This window comes from Procambarus clarkii, chromosome 16 (assembly GCF_040958095.1).
Source record: "Procambarus clarkii isolate CNS0578487 chromosome 16, FALCON_Pclarkii_2.0, whole genome shotgun sequence".
NCBI classification, from domain to species: Eukaryota; Metazoa; Arthropoda; class Malacostraca; order Decapoda; family Cambaridae; genus Procambarus; species Procambarus clarkii.
Window position 1 is genome coordinate 34,910,943 of NC_091165.1, and position 20,945 is coordinate 34,931,887.

The following is a 20,945-nucleotide window of genomic DNA, read 5'->3' on the forward strand; positions in this document are numbered from 1 at the left end:
CTCCTATGAGAACTACCAAATAATATATACATGAAAGATACAGGAAGGCCAGGTCCTAAATTTGTACAGTAGTATAATAACATACTGGAGTGAAAGATATGGAAGGAAATGTAGAATGAGACCAATGGAGGCCTGGTCGAGGATCGGGCTACGGGAACATTGGGCTCCGAAATCATCGCAAGGTAGGAGTACAGTTGCCATAGGCACAGTCAGAGAGCATTTGTCTGAACATCAGAGGTTCACAGCTGTTCATACTTTCCCAGTAAACATTAGAAATATTGCCAGAACAAAGATGGACTTCTTCAAGAACCAATTAAATAAGTTACTGCAAGAAGTGCAGACCAACCAGGTTGTAGTGGATATGTGGACTTATGGGCAGCTACAAGCAACAGCCTGTTGGACCAAGTTATCACAAGTCGAGCCTGGCCCCATTCCAGGTTCAGGGAGTTGAAGAACTCATGAGACCATCTGCATGTAAGATCCAGGTGCATCTAACCCCCCTCTCTTCCCCACCACCACATTTAACCTTCCCCTGTCTCTGCCACTGTGGTTATCTACTACAAACAACAAATTGTTTGTGAGCTATTCCTGTGACCTGCCGTCTTCCTCCGAAATAGTATGTGGAAACATCTCATGGGCACTTAATGGCCACGTCTGTGGTAGAAAATAATAATAATAAAAAAAAAATGGAATGGAAATCTGTATTTTACTTTAAATATTTATTTGTTCTACTGTTTTTCTTTTTCTAATTTGATGTCTTGATATACTGGTTGATCAAAAATAATTATTTCGCATTGTTCCTATGCACCATATTCATATATCATGATAAAATCCTCGGTGAATCCGACTTTTTTGGTGTTAATAATTTTGTCTTTCTATTTTCATATTGCATTCTGAATATTTATCTATCTATCTATCATCTCTTTGAATATTCTGTTCACATAGTGCCATATTGACTTAGTACTTTTTTTTGTTAATTACTTGTCTGTTTTCAGCTTCTTCGAGCAGTGCTGCTAGTACAGTGATGGGAAGCCCTGGAGCAGAGAAGAGAGGTACTCGATCTCCTCTGCCACCTTTACCTCAGGGAGACACAAGCCTCTACTCTGGCCCCTCTCCCCAGCCCCCACATTCCCCACCACGGAGTGTTCCATCTGTTGAGAGACCAACACAACGAGCACTTGAAGAAATGTATGCAAAGGTACATTAATCTTTGCTGTCTTTCTGAATCTTACATACTATTTAGTATAGAGATAGTCTGTATATCCAAGATTAAAACATTAAAGCCATGTTGTGAAAATTGTTGTAAAGTTGTTTTGTGCTAATATCATTTCTAACCTCTCTTGTAAGTTATTGTTGAATATGTTAGTGTTGTGTGCGTGACGTGCCTGGAGTTGGGTTCGACCTTGGCCTTCATGATTAATCTCAAATAAAATGTGAATGATTGAAAGGAATTTGAAGTTACTTAAAGCATATTAACATTAACCACTGCACTGCTCTGCATTAAAATATGGCTACCCCCTGGTGTGCTGAAAATGAATTCTTTCCAAAAAATTATTTTATCTTCTTATATTGTTAAAATGCAGTCTCTGTTCACGGGAAACTAAAAATATTTTGTGACATACTTTAGCCGTAATGGAGCTGGGACGTTGAGCAAATTATGGGTGCTGAGTGATGGAGCGCTCGGGATCAGTCGGCCCTGCCATCCCGTGGGGCGGTAGTTGCCGCAAATATAATGTTTCACAATTATTTTGATGTTTCTCATTTGTTTCTTCTCTGTTTTTTTTTGCTGTAATATTATTCAAAAGTGTGTAATATGTGGAATTTATATAGTTCAATGTGTGGAACATCTATATGCTAAAAATTATGAGGCTCATATATGTGACATATATATTATATTCTACAATCAATCAAACAGTATTTTTAATGTTATTACACTATATACACACACATTGTATATACCTACAGCATCTACATATGTGTTCACTATAATGAATCATTAACCCTCAAACCGCTAGGGGCCTAAATGGAATTCACACCCACAGGTGCAACAAAAAAAAAAAAATCCAAAAAATTCTTTCGTCTTATAGAAGTGTTCATTTTTGTTCCCTGATCACGGAAAAAATAACAAAAAAATCGTAGGTGGCATATTTTAGCCGCAATAGGGTAGGGAAGTGTGGCAAAAAACCAGCGTTGAATGTAATGAAACGCCATTTTCTGGGTGAGACCCGGAGGCTCCCCGGAGCTTTACCGGCTGATATGCTAATGTCAGACTTTGGCATCAGTCATGTGTATGGAGTTCTAGGGCCTACCGGGGACCACGAGCCAGAACCTGGCCCCCTCAGAGAGGCAAGGGGAGCAATGGCCTATAGACACCCCCGTGTGGTTGGAAGCATTCTATGTCTGCCATTGACCGGGTCAAGCATCCAGAAAGGTAAGCATTCCAAAACAAACCCCTATTCTGGTGAAAATTGCTACCTAAGCCGAACTAGTGGATAGAACTCTTCAACAGAAAACAAGGAAACTAGTATGACGTCATACGTCACCGCGCCGCTGTCTGCGCAGCTCCCCCCTCCCCGGGAGGGGGAAGGGGGAGCCCCAGACCTCCCATGCCGGCTATCCACCCATCAGTTCTGAGGCTGGATGTCAAAACACGCGAAAAACGCCGACCGGAGGGAGGGAGGGTTGCCGGGGAGCCTCCAGGTCTCACCCAGAAAATGGCGTTTCATTACATTCAACGCTGGTTTTCTGGGGGGAGCCCCGTCGGCTCCCCGGAGCTAACTACCCACAGAGGAAGGTCAAAGGGACAAAACCGGGAGGTGGACACCACGCACCCCCCAAGGAGGCGAGACAACCGGCAGCAAACGCCAACCCAAGGCGCCACAGCCCCGAAAATCCCGGGAACAACACGAGAACCACGAGCAGCAAGGCCCCTGCACGAACACCAAAAATCCAAGCCCGAAAGACTGCAAGGCCACGTCGCCCAGACGGCAGCGAGAGCAGCGAAGCCACGAACGCCACAGGCATGAGGGAAGAACACAGGCAGCTTAGCCGCAAGAACACGGCTGACCACCCGGGACACCATCACCCGCGAACCGGGAAGAACAGAACCGGATCAACGCAAAACGCTCCGGACCCAAACGCCGTGGCACGCAAACAGTGGAGGGCCGCCACTGAACACAAAAACGACACACCCCCGGCCCGACCAACGAAGCACCAACAAACCCTGGACACCTCCAGAATGCAGCAGCCCCACCCCGCGCCAGAAAAGATGGAGACTGCTGCCATCAAACAACCAAAACACTAAAACCGAAGGAGCAAGAAAACTCAGCGAACCGACCCCCAGAGGCAAAGGCCCAAAGGAAAGAGCCGACGAAAAAACACACCGGAACCGAAGGGGCACTACCAACCGAGGAGAAGACAGAGCACGCTGACCAGAGACCAGGATGGTGCAAGCGGCGCACGAACAGGCCGGAGGTGAAACGACGCACAAGACAGCTGACTAACGGTGCAGAAGCAACACCAAGACCGAAAGCAAGCTGAAGCGGCTCCGCCTGCGCCGCACGAAAAGAGGCGACAGTATGTGGCAAGACGACGGCCCCCAACCCCCACTAGAAAACCAAGCTGAGAGTAAACCAAGCCAACAAGAGTAACCACCTAAGAAGGGACAGGAAAAGGAAGGACCGCCAAAATACCCATACTGCCGCCAAGAGAAGCACGCAGGTGGGACACCTACCACGAAGCCACCCGACCACCAACCGGAGGCGAGACCACAAGGCAGAACATAAGCAGCCCCGACAAGGCCCCCCCGAGCCCAGGAAAAAGGCGGAGCCGCGAGAAGATCTCGGGCGCGACCACCGAAACCCAGGCGGCACAAGGAGATGGAACGTCTGCCGAACAGAAAAACTCCCCAAAGCATGCAAGCCCGCCAGGAGTTCAGAAACGACGGGTCCGACGCGAGACATCACAAGAACCCCCCCCCCCCAAAAAAAAAAAAACAACCGGCAGGGCAAGCTAGGAAAACCAAAGAAGGCGGAAGGGTCGCCGCCAGAACAGTACCCGAACCAAGTGGCACGAACAACTGCAATAAACCGAGACAAAGAAGCACATCACAGGACACAGGCTGACCAACGCCTAAGAACACACGCAGAACAACCCTGCTGCAGAGGAGGCAGGAAGAAAGAGCAGAAGCACAAAAAACCCCAGGAGAACAACCAGGGGTGGACAATCAGGCAGGGACAAAAAGCGCACGCAATCCCCAGGCACAAAACGGCAGCAAAGTGCCACTCCACAACCGGACACAGGAACAAGGACATGCCACCGTGAAACACGGTACCAATGCACACGTGCAGCAGCAGCAGCAACAGGCACCACTGCAACATGCAACATGTAAATAGCAACTCCCCTCTGCAAAGGCAGAGAACGGAGCAGGCAGACCCCAGACAGGGCCAACAGAGACACGACAAAAACCTTGCAGGGCCAGAAACCTGCACCAGGCGACCGACGGCGGAGAAACCCCGCTCAATACCTGCTGGATGAGGTACTGGGAGCTCTTTTACACCTGAAGCCCGGCCAGAGGATGGCCCACCAGGCAGCTGCTAGGAGCAGTCCACCGGCCCACATACCCCCACAACCAGGCCCGTCCTGGTTGTGACGGGCCGGAACTGCCATACGAAAACAGGCCAGTGCGCCCTGGAAGTCCACGGACGAACCAGCAAGAAGGCTTATGCTCGCAAGTAGGTCGTGTAACAAGCACAGACCACTGATGGTAATACAGTGTTCCCCAAAAGTGCCAATAGCACCACTGCACTCCACTGGTACTATCCCGCAAGTTCTACCAGATAGGCGGGACCCAAGAGCCAGAGCTCAAATCCTGCAAGCACAGCCAGGAGCCTCACCAAGTGAGTACAGAACCAACCCTACAACCCCCACACCTCACATTAAAAAAGGAGGGTCCCCTGAATGACTCCAGCATGGGTTGGACATGCACATGAGGGGGACAGGAAGGGGGTGATAAAGGGACAGTCACTGGTGTGCGAACGGTCTCAGTCGTACAAAAATATACCTAAATAAAGACAGGTATATAAACACCGCCGCATCCAGCGCCCGGCCAAAAGACGCCAGACTGCAGAAACTCACCTGGCGAATGGTGGCACGAACTTGACACGACTCAACCGTGCCCAGAAGAACTTGGGAGCACCGCCAGGTGAAGACGCCAGAGCCGGACCCTGCCGGACCCGCAGGAGAACAGGGAGAGGTGAAGGAGGCGGTCCACACCCATGACACAGGGAAAACTGCGGTGTCCTCCCCACAACTGGGAACCAGGACACCCCCGGCGCGAAGGGGCACAAACCGCAGCCAGGGAGAAGAACGAGAGGCGAAGCACTGTAGCAAAAAAGGGCGCAAAACCCCAGCACTGAAACACCGCCCAGACCAAAACAAACTCCACGGCGCATGCGCATAACACGCTGGCCAAACCGCACACCCTCCCTGCGGGAAGGCGCCAGCCAGGACTACTGCACGAGAAAAGGAGCCAAAAGAGGAAGCAGGAACAATAAAACCGGCCAAAGAAGCAAAGAGCCCAAAAAGGAACCCAACCGGGCGACAAGTAGCCCAACCGGGCGACAAGTAGCCCAACCGGGCGACAAGTAGCCCAACCGGGCGACAAGTAGCCCATCCGAGCGACAAGTAGCCCAACAGGGCGACAAGCAGCCCAACAGGGCGACAAGTAGCCCAACAGGGCGACAAGTAGCCCAACAGGGCGACAAGTAGCCCAACAGGGCGACAAGTAGGAGGAGCCGACAGACGTTCCAATAATGCGGGAAGTAGCGAAAAACCGTCCCGTACCCTCGAGAACACAGAAGCCAACACTAGTCCCGAAGGCACACGAAGGCGCAGGCGCACCCGAGATCAGAAGTCACGCAGAACCCCATCGAAAGGGGAAACATGACAAAAACACCGTCCCAAAAAGGGGGGGAGGAAACATCCACCCACAGGACGGAACCAACCGACTCAAAGGCCAAGGAACCGAGCCCGGGGAGGGGCCGACGTCCAACAGCACGTACGGCGAGTGGGGAGGAAAGACCCCACTCCGCGTAACCACAAGCCCCGCCTAGAGGGGGATAAAAAAACCCACGGGGTCTAACGGGGCCAAGGCCCCCCCCAAGTCAGCCCCTCCCCAGCCCCGGGAACCTACACGACAGGCCCCGGGGCCGAGCCGTTTCCCCAAAGCCCCGGCCGTACCAGAAAACCGGGGCAGCCGTGAAAACACTAAGGAAGGGAGCCCACTGGCAGACTCATACAACACGGCTGGAGGAACAGGCCCAAATGCCCCCATCACTACCCCGGAAGGGGAATTCCCCGAGACTGCCTGAGTCTCAACACCACCAAAAACCCCGCCCCGAACCTACAGACGGTAAGGAACCGGATGCAGGCAGGAAGGGTGAACCAGGGGAAAGACAAGGGGGCGTGGATGGAACCGAAGCAACCAACACCCCCAAGTCCCAAAACGAACTACAACGGGGCAGCCCCGGGGCTCCCGGGGAGGAAACCACGAGAACGTTGCCACCACCAAGGCTCAAGTGCAACGCCCCTGCTGCCCGCACCCGCTTTGTTAGCACAACTGGGTAACCGAGCCACAACGAGCAACCAAACTCGCAGGACTCCGGGTCGAAGGTGTCACCGACCCCACAGGCAGCAGACGGAGGCAAAACAGAGTCACCCAGAGACAAAAGGTGAGAGCAACCCTCAAACTCGCTGGAAGCGAGGGGGGGACTCTGGGGTCACATCCATCGGACCCGCGCACCCCCAGGGGTTTCCCAGGGTCCCGAGCGTTTACTTTAAGAGGACTCGCGCTCAGGTAATCCCAGGCAGGGTACTGCTAACCGGCACCCAAAGCTACCAAACAACTTTCTAAGAGCTGAACCCCCGGGACGTGTACACTCACGGGGACCTAGCAGGGGGTACCACCAGAAAATACTCAGTACACAGGGGACACAAGGGGCAAGAACGAAGGCAGACCCCCCCACCAGGTAGATAACAAAAAGAAAAAGAAAACCCCGCAAGAGGACAGCGTACCCAAGCGGAACAGAGCCGGCCGCTATGATTGGTAAAGACAAGCTGCACAGTACCCCGCGCCCCACCAGTGCAAACACTGCCCCTTACTCTAAGGCGAACAAGGGAGACAGAACACCCGAGCACACAAAGAGCGGCCGAAAACCAAGCAGTAAACGGCCAAGCAGGGGCAGGACCCAAGGAACTTGTGGAAGGTGGCCCCAAGCCCCAAGGGCAGTACTTACAGGGCACCTAGGGAAGGGATCCCTAGGCGCATGCAGCCCGAGTACTGAAGAATCACTCCCGGCTCACGCACCACCTAGAAAACAGACACCACACTCTAGGTACAGTGCTGAAACAACCACTGGAGCCGGAGCATAAGAATAATGCAAGCATATGCAAGCATAAGAAATATTGCCGGAACAACCGTGGACATTTTCAAGAGGAAACTAGATTTATTCCTCCAAGGAGTGCCGGACCAACCGGGCTGTGGTGGGTATGTGGGCCTGCGGGCCGCTCCAAGCAACAGCCTGGTGGACCAAACTCTCACAAGTCGAGCCTGGCCTCGGGCCGGGCTTGGGGAGTAGACGAACTCCCAGAACCCCATCAACCAGGTATCAACCAGGTATCAACCAGGAGCACATAACCATTGCCTATAGCATCAGCCGAAGAACTGATGGGTGGATAGCCGGCGTGGGAGGTTTGGGGCTCCCCCTTCCCCCTCCCGGGGAGGGGGGAGCTGCGCAGACAGCGGCGCGGTGACGTATGACGTCATACTAGTTTCCTTGTTTTCTGTTGAAGAGTTCTATCCACTAGTTCGACTTAGGTAGCAATTTTCACCAGAATAGGGGTTTGTTTTGGAATGCTTACCTTTCTGGATGCTTGACCCGGTCGATGGCAGACATAGAATGCTTCCAACCACACGGGGGTTTCTATAGGCCATTGCTCCCCTTGCCTCTCTGAGGGGGCCAGGTTCTGGCTCGTGGTCCCCGGTAGGCCCTAGAACTCCATACACATGACTGATGCCAAAGTCTGACATTAGCATATCAGCCGGTAAAGCTCCGGGGAGCCGACGGGGCTCCCCCCAGAAAAGGGGCGTTGGCAGAGCCTCCGCCAAACGAGGTCTACTCCGCCCGAGCTGTCAGACGTCAGTTGCCACAAATATATTATTACCTAATTATTTCAATGTCTCTGATTTTTTTTTAGTTTTTTTGCAGTAATATTATTCCCTACAGTGAATTGTGGTATATTTATATTATAAAATGTGTGAACTATCGCTGTACTCAAAATTATGGTGTGCATATTAGTGATTCAATTATGTTCATAAAACAATAAACAAATAGTTTTTCTGTTGTTACACTATATACACAGGTTATATATAAGTATCTGCATGCTTTGTACACCATAACGAACTACTAAGTTGGTCTTGTGAGTCAAAAAGCAACGAGGAGTGATCGCCAAACACCAGCGAGCCACTCACTGCCACTCCCTCCCTCAACACCACCTCACTCACCCTCATTCATCTCCCACAATACTCTTTCTGTATTTATTCACTATACACAGGCGTTATATATACGTATTTACATGTTTTGTTCACCATAACTGTACATCTAAGCTTGTATGATGAGTAAAGGCAGAGAGACGTAGCTACTCACACAGTCAGCTGGTGGCGGCCGCCCTCAAGGCCAGACGCACTAATATTTGTCCTACAACAATATTGTTTGTGGTGTTATTACACTATATACACACATTATATATAAGTATCTACCTGTTTTATTCACCATACCTGAACAAATAAGCTGGTATGGTGCCCAATGATCATAGTGGCCATCAGTAAACACCATGCCAAGTCGTGCAGACGACGCTCCTCCCTCACCAAAATGGCGGCTCCCAACCTACTCCTCTCGCTGTTATCTCACATTATACACACGTTATATATAAGTATCTACATTTGTGTTCACCATAGCGAACGTTTAAGCTGGTATGGTGAGTGCAGTCAATAAATGGTGGCCACATACAGTCAGAAGACCACGCCACAACCCTCCCTCCCACAGCCTTACTCCTCCCTCCATGGAGCACAGCGCTAAATATCACCACAATCCTGCTATTATCAGAATCCTGGTCAGTTTTATCACAGTCAGGGGGCTTCAGTAATACTATCACTGCTAAATAATAGCAGTATCATTTATATTATGGCATTTGTAGGCGATGCTGTGGTCACAAGCTGAACAGCGGTGCTGTGAGCTCGTGCTGCGTGCGCCAGCCTTGGTGGCTTGCTCAATACTGACGCTCTAACACCCAAGAATGTTGGCCTGGATTTTTTTTCTAGGTGGCATCTGGCAACTATCGGTCGTGGCTGTACTATAGCTGCCCCTATCCCAGGCGGGGCGTTTAAATTATAGCGCTAGACACGAAATCATATATAAATGATGTGCGCGGTTTCGGTTTTGTCACTGATATCATTTATATATAATATGCGCGGTTTGAGGGTTAAGTTGGTATGGTGAGCCCTAAAAACAAGAGTGGGCTGTCACACCCAGCTAGCCCTCCCTCACTCATTCAACTTGCCAATATTATTCCTCCCATAATAGTGTTTGTGGTTTTATTACACTATATACACACATGTTATATATATATACGTATCTACATGTTTTATTGTATGCAACTAAGCTGGTATGGTGTGTACACAGCATAGTGGCCACATACACTGCATGACAAGTCACACAGCAGATGATGCCGGGAGACAAAGCTACCTCCCTCACTAAACTGGCTACTCCCAACATAATCCTTTTGCTGTTATTACACTCTATACACACTTTATATATTAGTATTTACATATTTTATTCGCCATAACTGTACAACTAAGCTGGTATGATGTCCAAACAACATAGTGACAACAAAAACCTGCATGATGAGTCACAGAGCAGCCAGCAGACGACGCCAACTCTCTCTCCCTCCTCACCAAGATTACTCCTCACACCATGCTTCGCACATCGCTAATTCTCACCACAATCTTGCTATTATCAGAATCCTGGTCACTAAATCCTAGAAATGAATAATTTTCCACAAGTTTATTTTGTAAAGGATCATTAGAAGTCATTTGAAGATTCCAAGATGGATGAAATAATGGCTGTGTGCTGAGGCTAGCAATGTGAACATCTTGAGCAGCATTGATTCACTGATATCTGAACATTGTACACAGTTTTTGTCACAGGCTCTTCTGTAATATTATCATGGCTAAATAATACCAGTTACATATTTATTTCTGTGGGGAGCCTCTTCGGAGCTATCCAGCCTGATATGTATATACAGTGGCACCTCGACTTACGATTGCCCCTACTTACGATAATTTTGAGTTATGATGTAAATTTCATCGAAAAATGCGACTCGATATCCGATGGTGTCGTCGACTTCTGATATTTGTTGGTACACATTCGGGTCGACCGAGCACGTGGTTCCCAGTCACACGGCCGACCTGCCTCAGTTTACTACAGCTGCCCGCTTAGTGACGATCGCGCCTATAAGAAATTCCGCGTTTGTGGTGATTTTTTGCATTTTGAACATTAAAGTAATTATTATATATCACGCCATGAGTCCCAGGAAAGTCAGTGGTAAGGCTCAACATATGAAAACCCATGTAAGGATGAGCATAGAGCAGAAACAAGAGTACAGAATGTCTAATCATTCGGTTTACTGGATGAAATTCATCCCACGAGTTCCAGCTATCCTGAGGGAAACATCACTTCCTCAACAATTAAGAAAATATGTGCAGCATGGGAAAAATTGCAAACCTTTGCTGAAACGACTCGCCCAAATCAAGCTGCAGTAGGTCGTTGCCTTAACCTATTCAATGACACTGATGCATCATTACAGACAAATGTTAAAACGAAGGGAAAAACAAATGTCTCTTGACAAATTTGTAGTGAGACAAACAAGCACTGAACCACAACCAGGTCCTAGTGGTATTCAGGCAAAACGTAGGAGAGAGAAAACATCACTGCCTGATGTGATAATGGAAGGGGACTCCTCTTCCAAACAGTAACAACTCTCCTCCTCCCAACTCATCACCATCTTCCATATGCCATAAAGGTAAGATCAACTTAGGTACTGTATTGTAGTTAGAAAAAACATTGTATTCAGTATAAAATGTGTTTGTATGTTAATATTTTGGAGGGTGGGGAACGGATTAATTCAATTCCCTTTATTTCTTATGGGAAAAATCGCTTCGACTTACGATATTTCGAGTTACGATCCGTCTCTGGGAACGGATATTATCATAAGTCGAGGCCCCATTGTATTAGACTTTGGCATCAGTCAATGTAAATGGAGTTCTTAAGCCTTCCTTGGGACCACAAACCAGAACCTGGCCCCCTCTAGAGAGGTACGAGGATCAGTGGCCTATATAGAGTTGCACATGTGATTTGGAGCATTCTATGTCTGCCATTGACCGGGTCAGGCACCCAGAAAGGTAAGCATCCCAAAACAAACTCCTGTTTTGGTTGAAACTACTACTGAAAGTCAATTGAGTGGACAGAACTCCCCAAAGGAAACGAGCAAATGGGCATGATGTCACCACATGACGTCACCGCTGTCTGTGCAGCTCCCTCCCTTCCCGGGAGGGGGAAGGGGGAGCCCCAGACCCCTCACGCCGGCTACCGACACCTTCGCTTCTCGGCTGATGTGTCTAAGCATTGGTCGTGTGACTCCAGCTCCTGATTCTTGTGTTCAGTGCTGTGCCTTGTGTCTGGCGCTGTCTTCAGGGTGGTGTATGTGTTGGGAGTAGTCTTCACAGGTACTTGGGCTGCATGCACTTAGGGTTCCCTTTCCTAATTTCCCTGTAAGTACAGCCCTTGGTAATTCCACAAGTCTCCTTGGGGTTTACCTTTGCTTGGTCTTTTCCTGCTCGGTAATTGACCGTCCTAAGTGTGCTGGAGGGTTTCCTCCTCCCGTGTTTACCTTGGGGTAAGGGGTAATTTGTAATGGTATGGGTGCAGGATACTGCACAGCTAGTTATCACCTCTTATAGTGGCCGGCTCTGTTCCTCCTGGGTACGTTGTCCTCTTGCGAGGTTTTCTTTTATTTTTGTCTTCTGCCTGGTGGGGGTCTGCCTTCGGTTGGTTGCCCCTGTATCTCCTTATATATATATCTGGGGTCTTGGTGATATCCCCTGCTAGGCCCCCGTGAGTGGACATGTTCTGTGGGGTTCAACTTTTAGAAGTTTGTTTGGTAGACTTGGGTGCTGGTTCACAGTACCCTGCCTGGGCTTCCCCTAGCGATACTAGTCTAAGGGCCCCTGAGAAACCCCATGGTGGCACAAGGGGTTCGATGGATGTGATTCCTGGGTTCCTTCTCGCCTTGTGCGAGTTTGAAGGTTGCTCTGTTCCTTTGTCTCAGGGTGACTATCACTGTTTTTCCCTCCGTCATGCTGCCTGTTGGGTTGGTAACACCTTTGACCCAGAGTCTTGCAAGTTTTGTTACTTGTTAGTGACTCAGTTCACCCAGTCCACTGATAACTGTCCGGGTGCAGGCAGCTCAGGCGTTGCATGCTAGGTATAGGTTGCTGTAATGCGCTTGGTTGATTGCCTACCCGGAAGCCCCGAGGCTGCACTGTTTTGCTTATTCGGTCCTTTTGCTTCGATGCGATCCTTGGCTCTTTGGTCGCTTCGGGTGACTTGTCTGCTGAGTTCTTGGGGTTTGGCTCTCCTGGCCGTTCACGTGTGGGGAGTGTGCAACGTCTTGGCCAATGGCCTGTCCCGTTTCATTCCTCTCTCCACGGAATGGACGGTCGACGCCGACTCCTTCAGTTGGCTTTGCCGGACGTTCGGTTGCCTCGAGGTGGACCGCTTCACACCAGCGTGGTCTCGGCGCCTTCCCCTGTATGTGGTGCCCTTCCCCTGTATGTGGTGCCCTTCCCCGATTGCGTGGCTGTCGGGGTCGATGCCTTTCGGCAGGACTGGTCGAGGTGGGGGTTCCTGTACCAATTTCCCCCGGTTCAGCTGTTGCTCGAGGTCCTAACTCGCTTGGAGACTTACCAGGGAAGAGTTATCCTCTTGGCCCCGTGGTGGCCGGCCCAGCCATGGTTTCAGGCGCTGCTTGCTCGGTGTCTGAACCCGGAGGTTTTCCTGCGACTCCGCCTTTTCCAGCAGATCGAACCAGAACGTTACGTGGCTGGTTCGATCTCCTCCTCGAGTCTTCGCGAATGGTATTTTTTACTTGAGTTCATCATCATCTTTATGGTGATCAGATGACTTCCTTGTTAGTGTCCCACCTACGGTTTTCATTTCGGCGGCAGTACAAAGTTTCCTGGCGGTCCTTCCATTTCTTCCTGCGTCTTCGTCATTGTACTTCACTTTGTTAGGGTGGTGGTGTCCTTTCTCTCTTGGTTATTCCCGGACTGTTACCTTAGGCCTAACACTGTCGCCTTGTATCGTGCAACGCTGGCGGAGCCGCTTCAGTTTGCTTTCGGTATTGATGTTACTTCTGCACCGTTTCGCAAGCTGTCTCGGGTGTTGTTTCACCTCCGGCCTGCTCATGCGTCGTCTGAGCCGTCCTGGTCATTGGACAGAGTGCTCTCTTATCATTCTTCTCCTCGGTTTGTTGTGGCCCCTTCGGATCAGGATTGTTTCTCCAAGGCTATTTTTCTGTTGGCATTGGTCTCTGGGGGTCGGGTTGGTGAGTTTCATGCTCTCCTCCTTCGCTGGGGTTTCTACTCTTTCGGTCTCCGTGATGGTTTGTTCGTTTGCAGCTGTCTCCTTCTTTTCTGGTGAAGAATGAGACTGCTGCTTTCCGGAGGGGTCCCTGGGTTGTGGATGCTTGGTTGGTTAGGCCAGGGTGCATCATGTTTTGTGTCCGGTTGCGGCCCTTCGCCGTTATTTGCGCGCCACGGGTTCTGTGTCCGGGGATGCGCTTTGGGTTGATCCGGTTTCCCTTCTTCCCTGTTCGCAGGTGCGGGTCTCCCAGGTCAACCACAGAATTATTAAGGCTAGCCAGCCTGCAGTCTATCCCCGTGCCCATGACGTTCGTAAGTTCGTTGCTCTTGCTGCTGTCTTTGGCAACATGTTGTGGGCTGACACTCGGGCACGGGGTTTTTGGAGGTCGAACAGGGTCCTGGCTGCTCGTTACCTTGTGAACGTCCCTGGGCCTAGTCGAGCCTGTGTCGCTTTGGGTCGGCGGTTGCAGCAAGTTGACTCGACTTTGAGTTGAGTTGTGAGCAGCGACTGCCTCCCGGGTAAGTCCCTATGTTTTTTCTCTGTGAGTAGTTAGCGCCGGAGAGCCAAAGGGGCACCCCCCAGAAAACCAGCGTTGAATGTAATGAAACTCCATTTTCTTGGCGAGACCCGGAGGTTCCCCGGCATCCTTCCCTCCCTCCCTCCCTCCGGTCGGCGGTTTTTCATGTGTTTGACATTAAGCCTAAGAACTAAAGGGTGGATAGCTGGCGTGTGGGGTCTGGGACTTCCCCTTCCCCCTCCCAGGGAGGGGGGGAGCTGTGCAGACAGCGGCGTGATGGCGTGTGACGTCATGATCATTTGCTCGTTTCGTTTAGGGGAGCTCTGTCCATTTGTTCGGCTTTTGGTAGCAATATTTTCACCAGAATAGGGTTTGTTTTAGGATGCTTACCTTTCTGGGTGCCTGACCCGGTCGATGTCAGACATAGAATGCTTCCAACCACTCGGGGGTTTCAATAGAACATTGCTCCCCTTACCTCATCTGAGGGGGCCAGGTTCTGGCTCATGGTCCCCGGTAGGCCCATTGAACTCCATACACATGACTGATGCCAAAGTCTGACATTAGCATATCAGCCTAGTAAGCTCCGGAGAGCCTCCGGATCTCACCCAGAAAATGGTGTTTCATTACATTCAATGCTGTTTTTGGGGCGTCTGGAACGGGTTAATTAATTTTCCATTATTTCCAATGGGGAAATTCACTTCGGTTTATGAATTTTAGGTTTACGAGCCGTCTCTCGAAATGGATTTAATTCGTGAACTGAGGTACCCCTGTATTAGCTTCTCATGCGTGTTTTATCACCGGCTTGTTGTGTTAGATTGGCTGCTGTTGTGCTTCAGTTTTCTGCCCTGGGTGCCTGCTAGCCCTGCCAGTGCACAGTCAGCTATGTACTCTACTGCATTTGAGAATTCATTCCTGAGAGGCCAGGCCACTGGGGCAGTTTAGTTCCTTGGCTGGGGGCATTGTTTTGGTTGTGTTGGGATACACTGGGGTTCATGTGTTTGTTTATATGGCGCATCACAGTTGGCATTCATAGCCTTGTTGTTTTGGCTGTGTTTTGTAGCTGTTCTTCTGGTGAGTGGCCCCAGTGTCTGGGGTTTCTGCTTGGTAGCTTCCTTCAAGCCCTGGTATTCCCTTTGTGGGTTTATGAATGGGCCCATCATGCCTGCGCTCACTGAGTGCGATCATGAAGATTATCTCCACTCCCAAATTTTGTTTAGTTTTTTCTGATTTTTATAGTCAACTTGCCTTATGCAGTCACTTGTTGGGTTGAACTCATAGTAGCCGTGTGTCTGCCCAATGAATACGTTATGTAATTTATTCCCTTCTAAATAGTCAGGGATTAATTTTTGTTTGTAAAATTTAGATGAATCTAAGGCATCACAAATGTAAATAATTCTTCATGTTTAACCTTTTATTTGTACTCATTAAGATTTAAATATTCTTTTAATTATGTTTTTTATAGGTAATGAAGAAGCAGCGCCCAGGACATTCCCGCGGGGACAGTTCTGGTGGGGGTGGTGAAAGTGATGCTGGCAGTGTTTCATCATCACGAAGAGGATCTGTTGATATTGGGGGTGCTCGTTGGGGATCCCATGCGTCATCTCCTCCAACAACCCCACGTCAGTCAGTAGATCTAGGAGCAATGACCCGCAGCCTAGTAGAAACACGCAACCACGAAGTGATTTCATCAATTAGTCGAGCCAAGTCATATGAGAAGGCAGGTGTGTGGGGAAGTACTACACAGCATCCTCAGCCAACACTACCCAATCCCAATTATGAAACAATACCTCAACTCCCCACTAACTTCTATTCAGGAGGATCTGATCCTGGGTATGAAACGGTGAAAAATTCTGAACCTCCATATGCGAGTGTTGAAAGACCCGAAGAAAATTATCCTGGATATGAAACGGTAAAACAAACATCAGACGTTGATTCAGAGCCTGGTTATGAGACTCTGAAGCACAGAGAATATGAGCCAGGATATGAAACAGTCACAGGTGAAGCTAAATTGGAAAGTTTAGAACCAGGTTATGAAACAGTTTCCCATGATAAAAATCAAGAGGAAGATGAACCTGGCTATGAAAGTGTAATTCATCACAGGGCAGAAGTTTCTGACCCTGGATATGAAATTGTTAAAGGAAAGCCCACAAGTGAATTTGGGGATCCTGGATATGAAGAACTACAAGGTGCTATCCATCACATACGAACCACCTCAGAGCACGACCCAAATTATGAGCAGCTCAAGTTTACAAGTCGGCGATCGAGTGATGGTGATGCCGAACCTGGTTATGAAGTAGTTAAGAAAGTTGTAAATGAAAGTACATATGAATTTGTACATGACTATGACGCCCAAGAGAATTATCCTCCTTATGAAAAAATTGATAAGCCTGTTAAGGAAACTAACCAAGTAACTCCATTGTATGCAGTTGTACAGAAAGGAAACACAAGTCCAGAGAAGAAATTAGCCAAAGCCAAGAGTCCAGTAGAAGAGGAAAGGCGTCCTAGGGTCATTGGTCTTTTAGAGAGTGACTTGGATAATTATCCACCTCCCATAAATGATAAAGATTTACAAGATACTCTGACAAAAGAAAGCTTGGTTAAAGATCGAGATTTTAAATTGCCTTTGAAAAAGACAGAAAGTCCTCACTTACCTTATCTGGAAAATAAATCTCCTTCACCACTGAAGAGTCCTGATAAAGCTTCAGTTTCATCAGGGAAAAGACTAAATGAATCTCCACCAGCAATAAAGAGTCCTAAGGGATCTCCACCATTAGTTAAAAGTGCTAAAGGATCCTCACCTACTACAAAGAGTCCCAAAGGATCACCCCCACAAATGAAGAGTCCTACAGGTTCCCCACCAGTAATGAAGAGTCCTAGAGGATCTCCATCATTGATAAATAGTCCAGATAAGGGTTCTCCTCCATTGGTGAAGAGTCCTGATAAGGGTGCTCCACCTTTGATGAAAAGTCCTGATAAGGGTTCTCCACCTTTGATGAAAAGTCCTGATAAGGGTTCTCCACCTTTGATGAAAAGTCCTGATAAGGGTTCTCCCCCATTGGTGAAAAGTCCTGATAAGGGTTCTCCCCCATTGGTGAAAAGTCCTGATAAGGGTTCTCCCCCATTGGTGAAGAGCCCTGATAAGGGTTCTCCCCCATTGGTGAAGAGTCCATATCAAAGAACTCCACCACTGATAAGTCTGGATACAGGAACTCCTCCATTATCAGACAGTTCAGATACGGGATCTCCGCCTTTGATGGAGAGTCCAGATAAGGGTTCTCCACCATTGATGGAGAGTCCAGATAAAGGATCTCCACCAGTGTTGCAGAGCCCAGATAAAGAAACTCCACCACTGATGAAAAGTCCAAGTCCTGACATGGAATCTCCACCCTTGGTGAAAAGTCCAAATGGATCCCCTCAATTATTAGTCTCTCGAGATGAAGAATCCCTTCTGCCAAGGCAAAGTCCAGAAGGTCCTCCACCAGTACCGCAGAGCCCAGAAGGTCCTCCACCAGTGCGGCAGAGCCCAGAAGGTCCTCCACCAGTGCCGCAGAGCCCAGAAGGTCCTCCACCAGTGCCGCAGAGCCCAGAAGGTCCTCCACCAGTGCCGCAGAGCCCAGAAGGTCCTCCACCAGTGCCGCAGAGCCCAGAAGGTCCTCCACCGGTGCCGCAGAACCCAGAAGGTCCTCCACCGGTGCCGCAGAGCCCAGAAGGTCCTCCACCGGTGCCGCAGAGCCCAGAAGGTCCTCCACCGGTGCCACAGGCCCCAGAAGTTCCTCCACCAGTGCCGCAGAGCCCAGAAGGTCCTCCACCAGTGCCACAGGCCCCAGAAGTTCCTCCACCAGTGCCGCAGAGCCCAGAAGGTCCTCCACCGGTGCCACAGGCCCCAGAAGTTCCTCCACCAGTGTCCCAGAGCCCAGAAGGTTCTCCACCAGTGCCGTTGGGTCCAGAGGGTCCTCCACCAGTGCCCTGGAGTCCAGAAGGGCCTCCACCAGTGCCACCAAGCCCAGATGGAGAAACCCCACCACTGACAAGGAGTCCAAGCCCAGATATTGAGTTCTTACCCTTGGACAAAGTTTCAGATGGAGCCTCTTCTCCATCAACAAGAACTGCTGATCAGAATTCATTTTTACCAGAGGGAATGAGCTCAATGGGACAAGCAGGTCAACCTATGGTATTCCCTATACCAAGTTCAGTAGTAGACATGTCACCACCATCATTAGCCAGTGAAGAAAGGAAATCATCTGTGCTATTAGCCGACTCGTATACAGAATCTTCACCTCAGCAGGAAGAGAGTAATGATAAACAAGTTTCTCCAACTGAGACGAGACATTTTGCTCAACAGCCATGTTCATCTCATATGGAAAATTCAATTACTCTTCAGGAAAGTCAAGATATAGAAGCTTCCCAGCAATTGGTCCAAAGTGGAGTTAAGGAAACAGCATTCCCCATAGAAGGAATTGTGCATGGACAATCCTTTTCAACACTTAATGAGAATCGTAATGTAATTGTTTCATCATTGGAAGAGATTGAAGCATTGCCACCTGAACCACCCAGTCCAGAAAGAGAATCATCTCCTGTGGCATTTAGTAGTCTTGGTTCAGTAGATCTTCCTGCACCTTTATTAATAGAAGAAACAGAAAATCAGCCGCAAGAAACTGTCAATCCACTTTATATGTTAGACAGCTTGAATAATGGTGTTGACCAGGAAAGTACACCACTAGTGCAGACTGCTAGCATTATAGAACATGACACATCATCTGGAATGTGCAGTGATTTACCTCCACCACCCCCTCCAGTAATGGATGAAGATGATAGTGCTTTTACAAATGACCTTCCTCCACCTTTACCCGAGGCATCGCCACTTATGCCACGAACCAGCACCCTTTGTGAAGACACTCCACCGCCGCCACCATTGGTGGCCCCGCCAGAGGTTGAAGGTTTAGATGAACTGTTAAACCTTGCAAATATGGGTTCATCATCATCAGGGAGCACTGCTGGCCAACCTGGCAGTATTCATGGCAGTTCTGAAAAAGATTCAGATTCTCCTCAAGAGTCTGATATCACTCAATTGGAAGGAGCTTTAATAGCAGATGAACTTCCACCCCCACCTCCCCTTTCAGAACCATCAGAACCTGGAACCGAGCATGATTCTGATGAGGAACTTGACAACTCTGTATCATCAGGTTATGAATGTGGATTTACAGCTGGTGGCATAACTGTTACTGTCAATCCAATATCTGATGTTGAAGAGAATCCAGAATCTCCTGTTAATGAAGCTGTACCGTGTGAAACAAGTCAAGCTGCTGCTGCTGCTGCTGCTCCACCCATTGTTGCTGCTGCTATAAGTACCAACAGTGGAGGCAGTCAGAGCAGCAGTAGTGGGTCTGGTAGTCAGGACACAGGTAGTGGTAGTGTAGAGAGTGTAGTGACAGTTGAATGTGCTGTTGGAGATGCAGGAATCCATGGGAGGCAGCAGTCCTCGGATTCATCAAGTCCCGAAAGTCGTCACCTTGATCCGCATGAACAGATTACAGAAGTATGAAAAATGCCTTTAGTGAATTCTTGAGCAAAATTTAATGTGAGGTATAAGTTATGTGCTGAGTTTTACTGGACAGAAAACCAGCTTGAATGTGAAATAAGCACAGTTGCTCAGGTTATCTTGAGCAGTACCCCTCACTTCCTACCACACTGGGGCAGCTCATTTATCTTGCACTGGCTGTAGCTTGTGTCTACTGTAACAAGATTGCAGCTAAGCATTTGTAAGTCATATTTTTTCACTAATAGTAGTTATGTGGACCATCTCAATTAGGCAACGCTACTGTACGGGAAATACTCTGGTAGCTGTTGGCTGTGAAGTATTGATATTATAGTTCCCTTCTAGGTAGGAAAAATACTTTCCTCAGTAGATTTAGTACTATTTATGGTTTTGGTGATAAATATATTTTAACAGTGGCATTGTTTTTACAGTTCCACTTAATAATTCCCTATGTATTAGCCCCCACTTTCCATATTTTAACTAAGTGATAGGCAGAAATGATTTGAACTACTGCCAGTTTTTACACAATTGTCATGTAATTTATATTTATCATTTTTCCAATGAGGCAAGCACGTATACAGTGAATGGAAGGTATAGGTTTGTTATTCTACTTTTACCATATTCACATAAGTGTGTTTGCAACTCGGGTGAAATGCTTATGGAGTTAATACTTGTAGGTGTGGCTCATAGTGCTTTAGTATGGATTACTCTGGTGTGTACGTGTTAGCCAGCAAGGAAGGGACTGCGGTATCATGTGCAGTGATCTTAAAAGCTTTTGAATTTTACTCATTATCATAAAGAAATTGCACAAAGAATAGTGTGAGAAAGTTAGTATGCAGTTTGTTGCCAAAGTTCCTGTTTTTGTGAGAGCAGGCAGGTTGAAGCTTTATAAAACATTACTGTGTATTCAGTACATGTAACGGTAAGTTCTTTTTATTGTACTGTAAGGTTGTAGCCGGTTGACAGTTTGCACCTGTCTGCTGGATCATCTCAAAGTCAAGTTTTCCTCATCCCATTGGAATATATGGCAGTAGTTAATCTTTCCAGTGCAGCATTTCTAGTGATTTTGTATAGACATGATAAAAATGACCAGTTCAATTAGAATAATTCATTGGTCAAACCTCATACAAAT

The 20,945-nt window shown here is 48.5% G+C and overlaps 1 protein-coding gene across 3 annotated transcripts in view; it reads left to right on the forward strand.

Moving 5' to 3' along the window:
• Positions 1-20,236, forward strand: part of LOC123760120 (uncharacterized) — a 109,736-nt gene extending 89,500 nt beyond the window's left edge. For 2 of the 3 annotated variants that reach the window (XM_045745612.2, XM_069325435.1), the window contains exons 10-11: positions 996-1,198; positions 15,740-20,236. In XM_045745612.2, coding sequence (XP_045601568.2) covers positions 996-1,198; positions 15,740-19,819 — 4,283 coding nt within the window. In that variant the 3' untranslated portion in view covers positions 19,820-20,236. The remainder of the gene's footprint in view (positions 1-995; positions 1,199-15,739) is intronic. The other variant, XM_069325436.1, reaches the window with a different exon arrangement.
• The last annotated feature ends 709 nt before the right edge of the window (positions 20,237-20,945 follow it).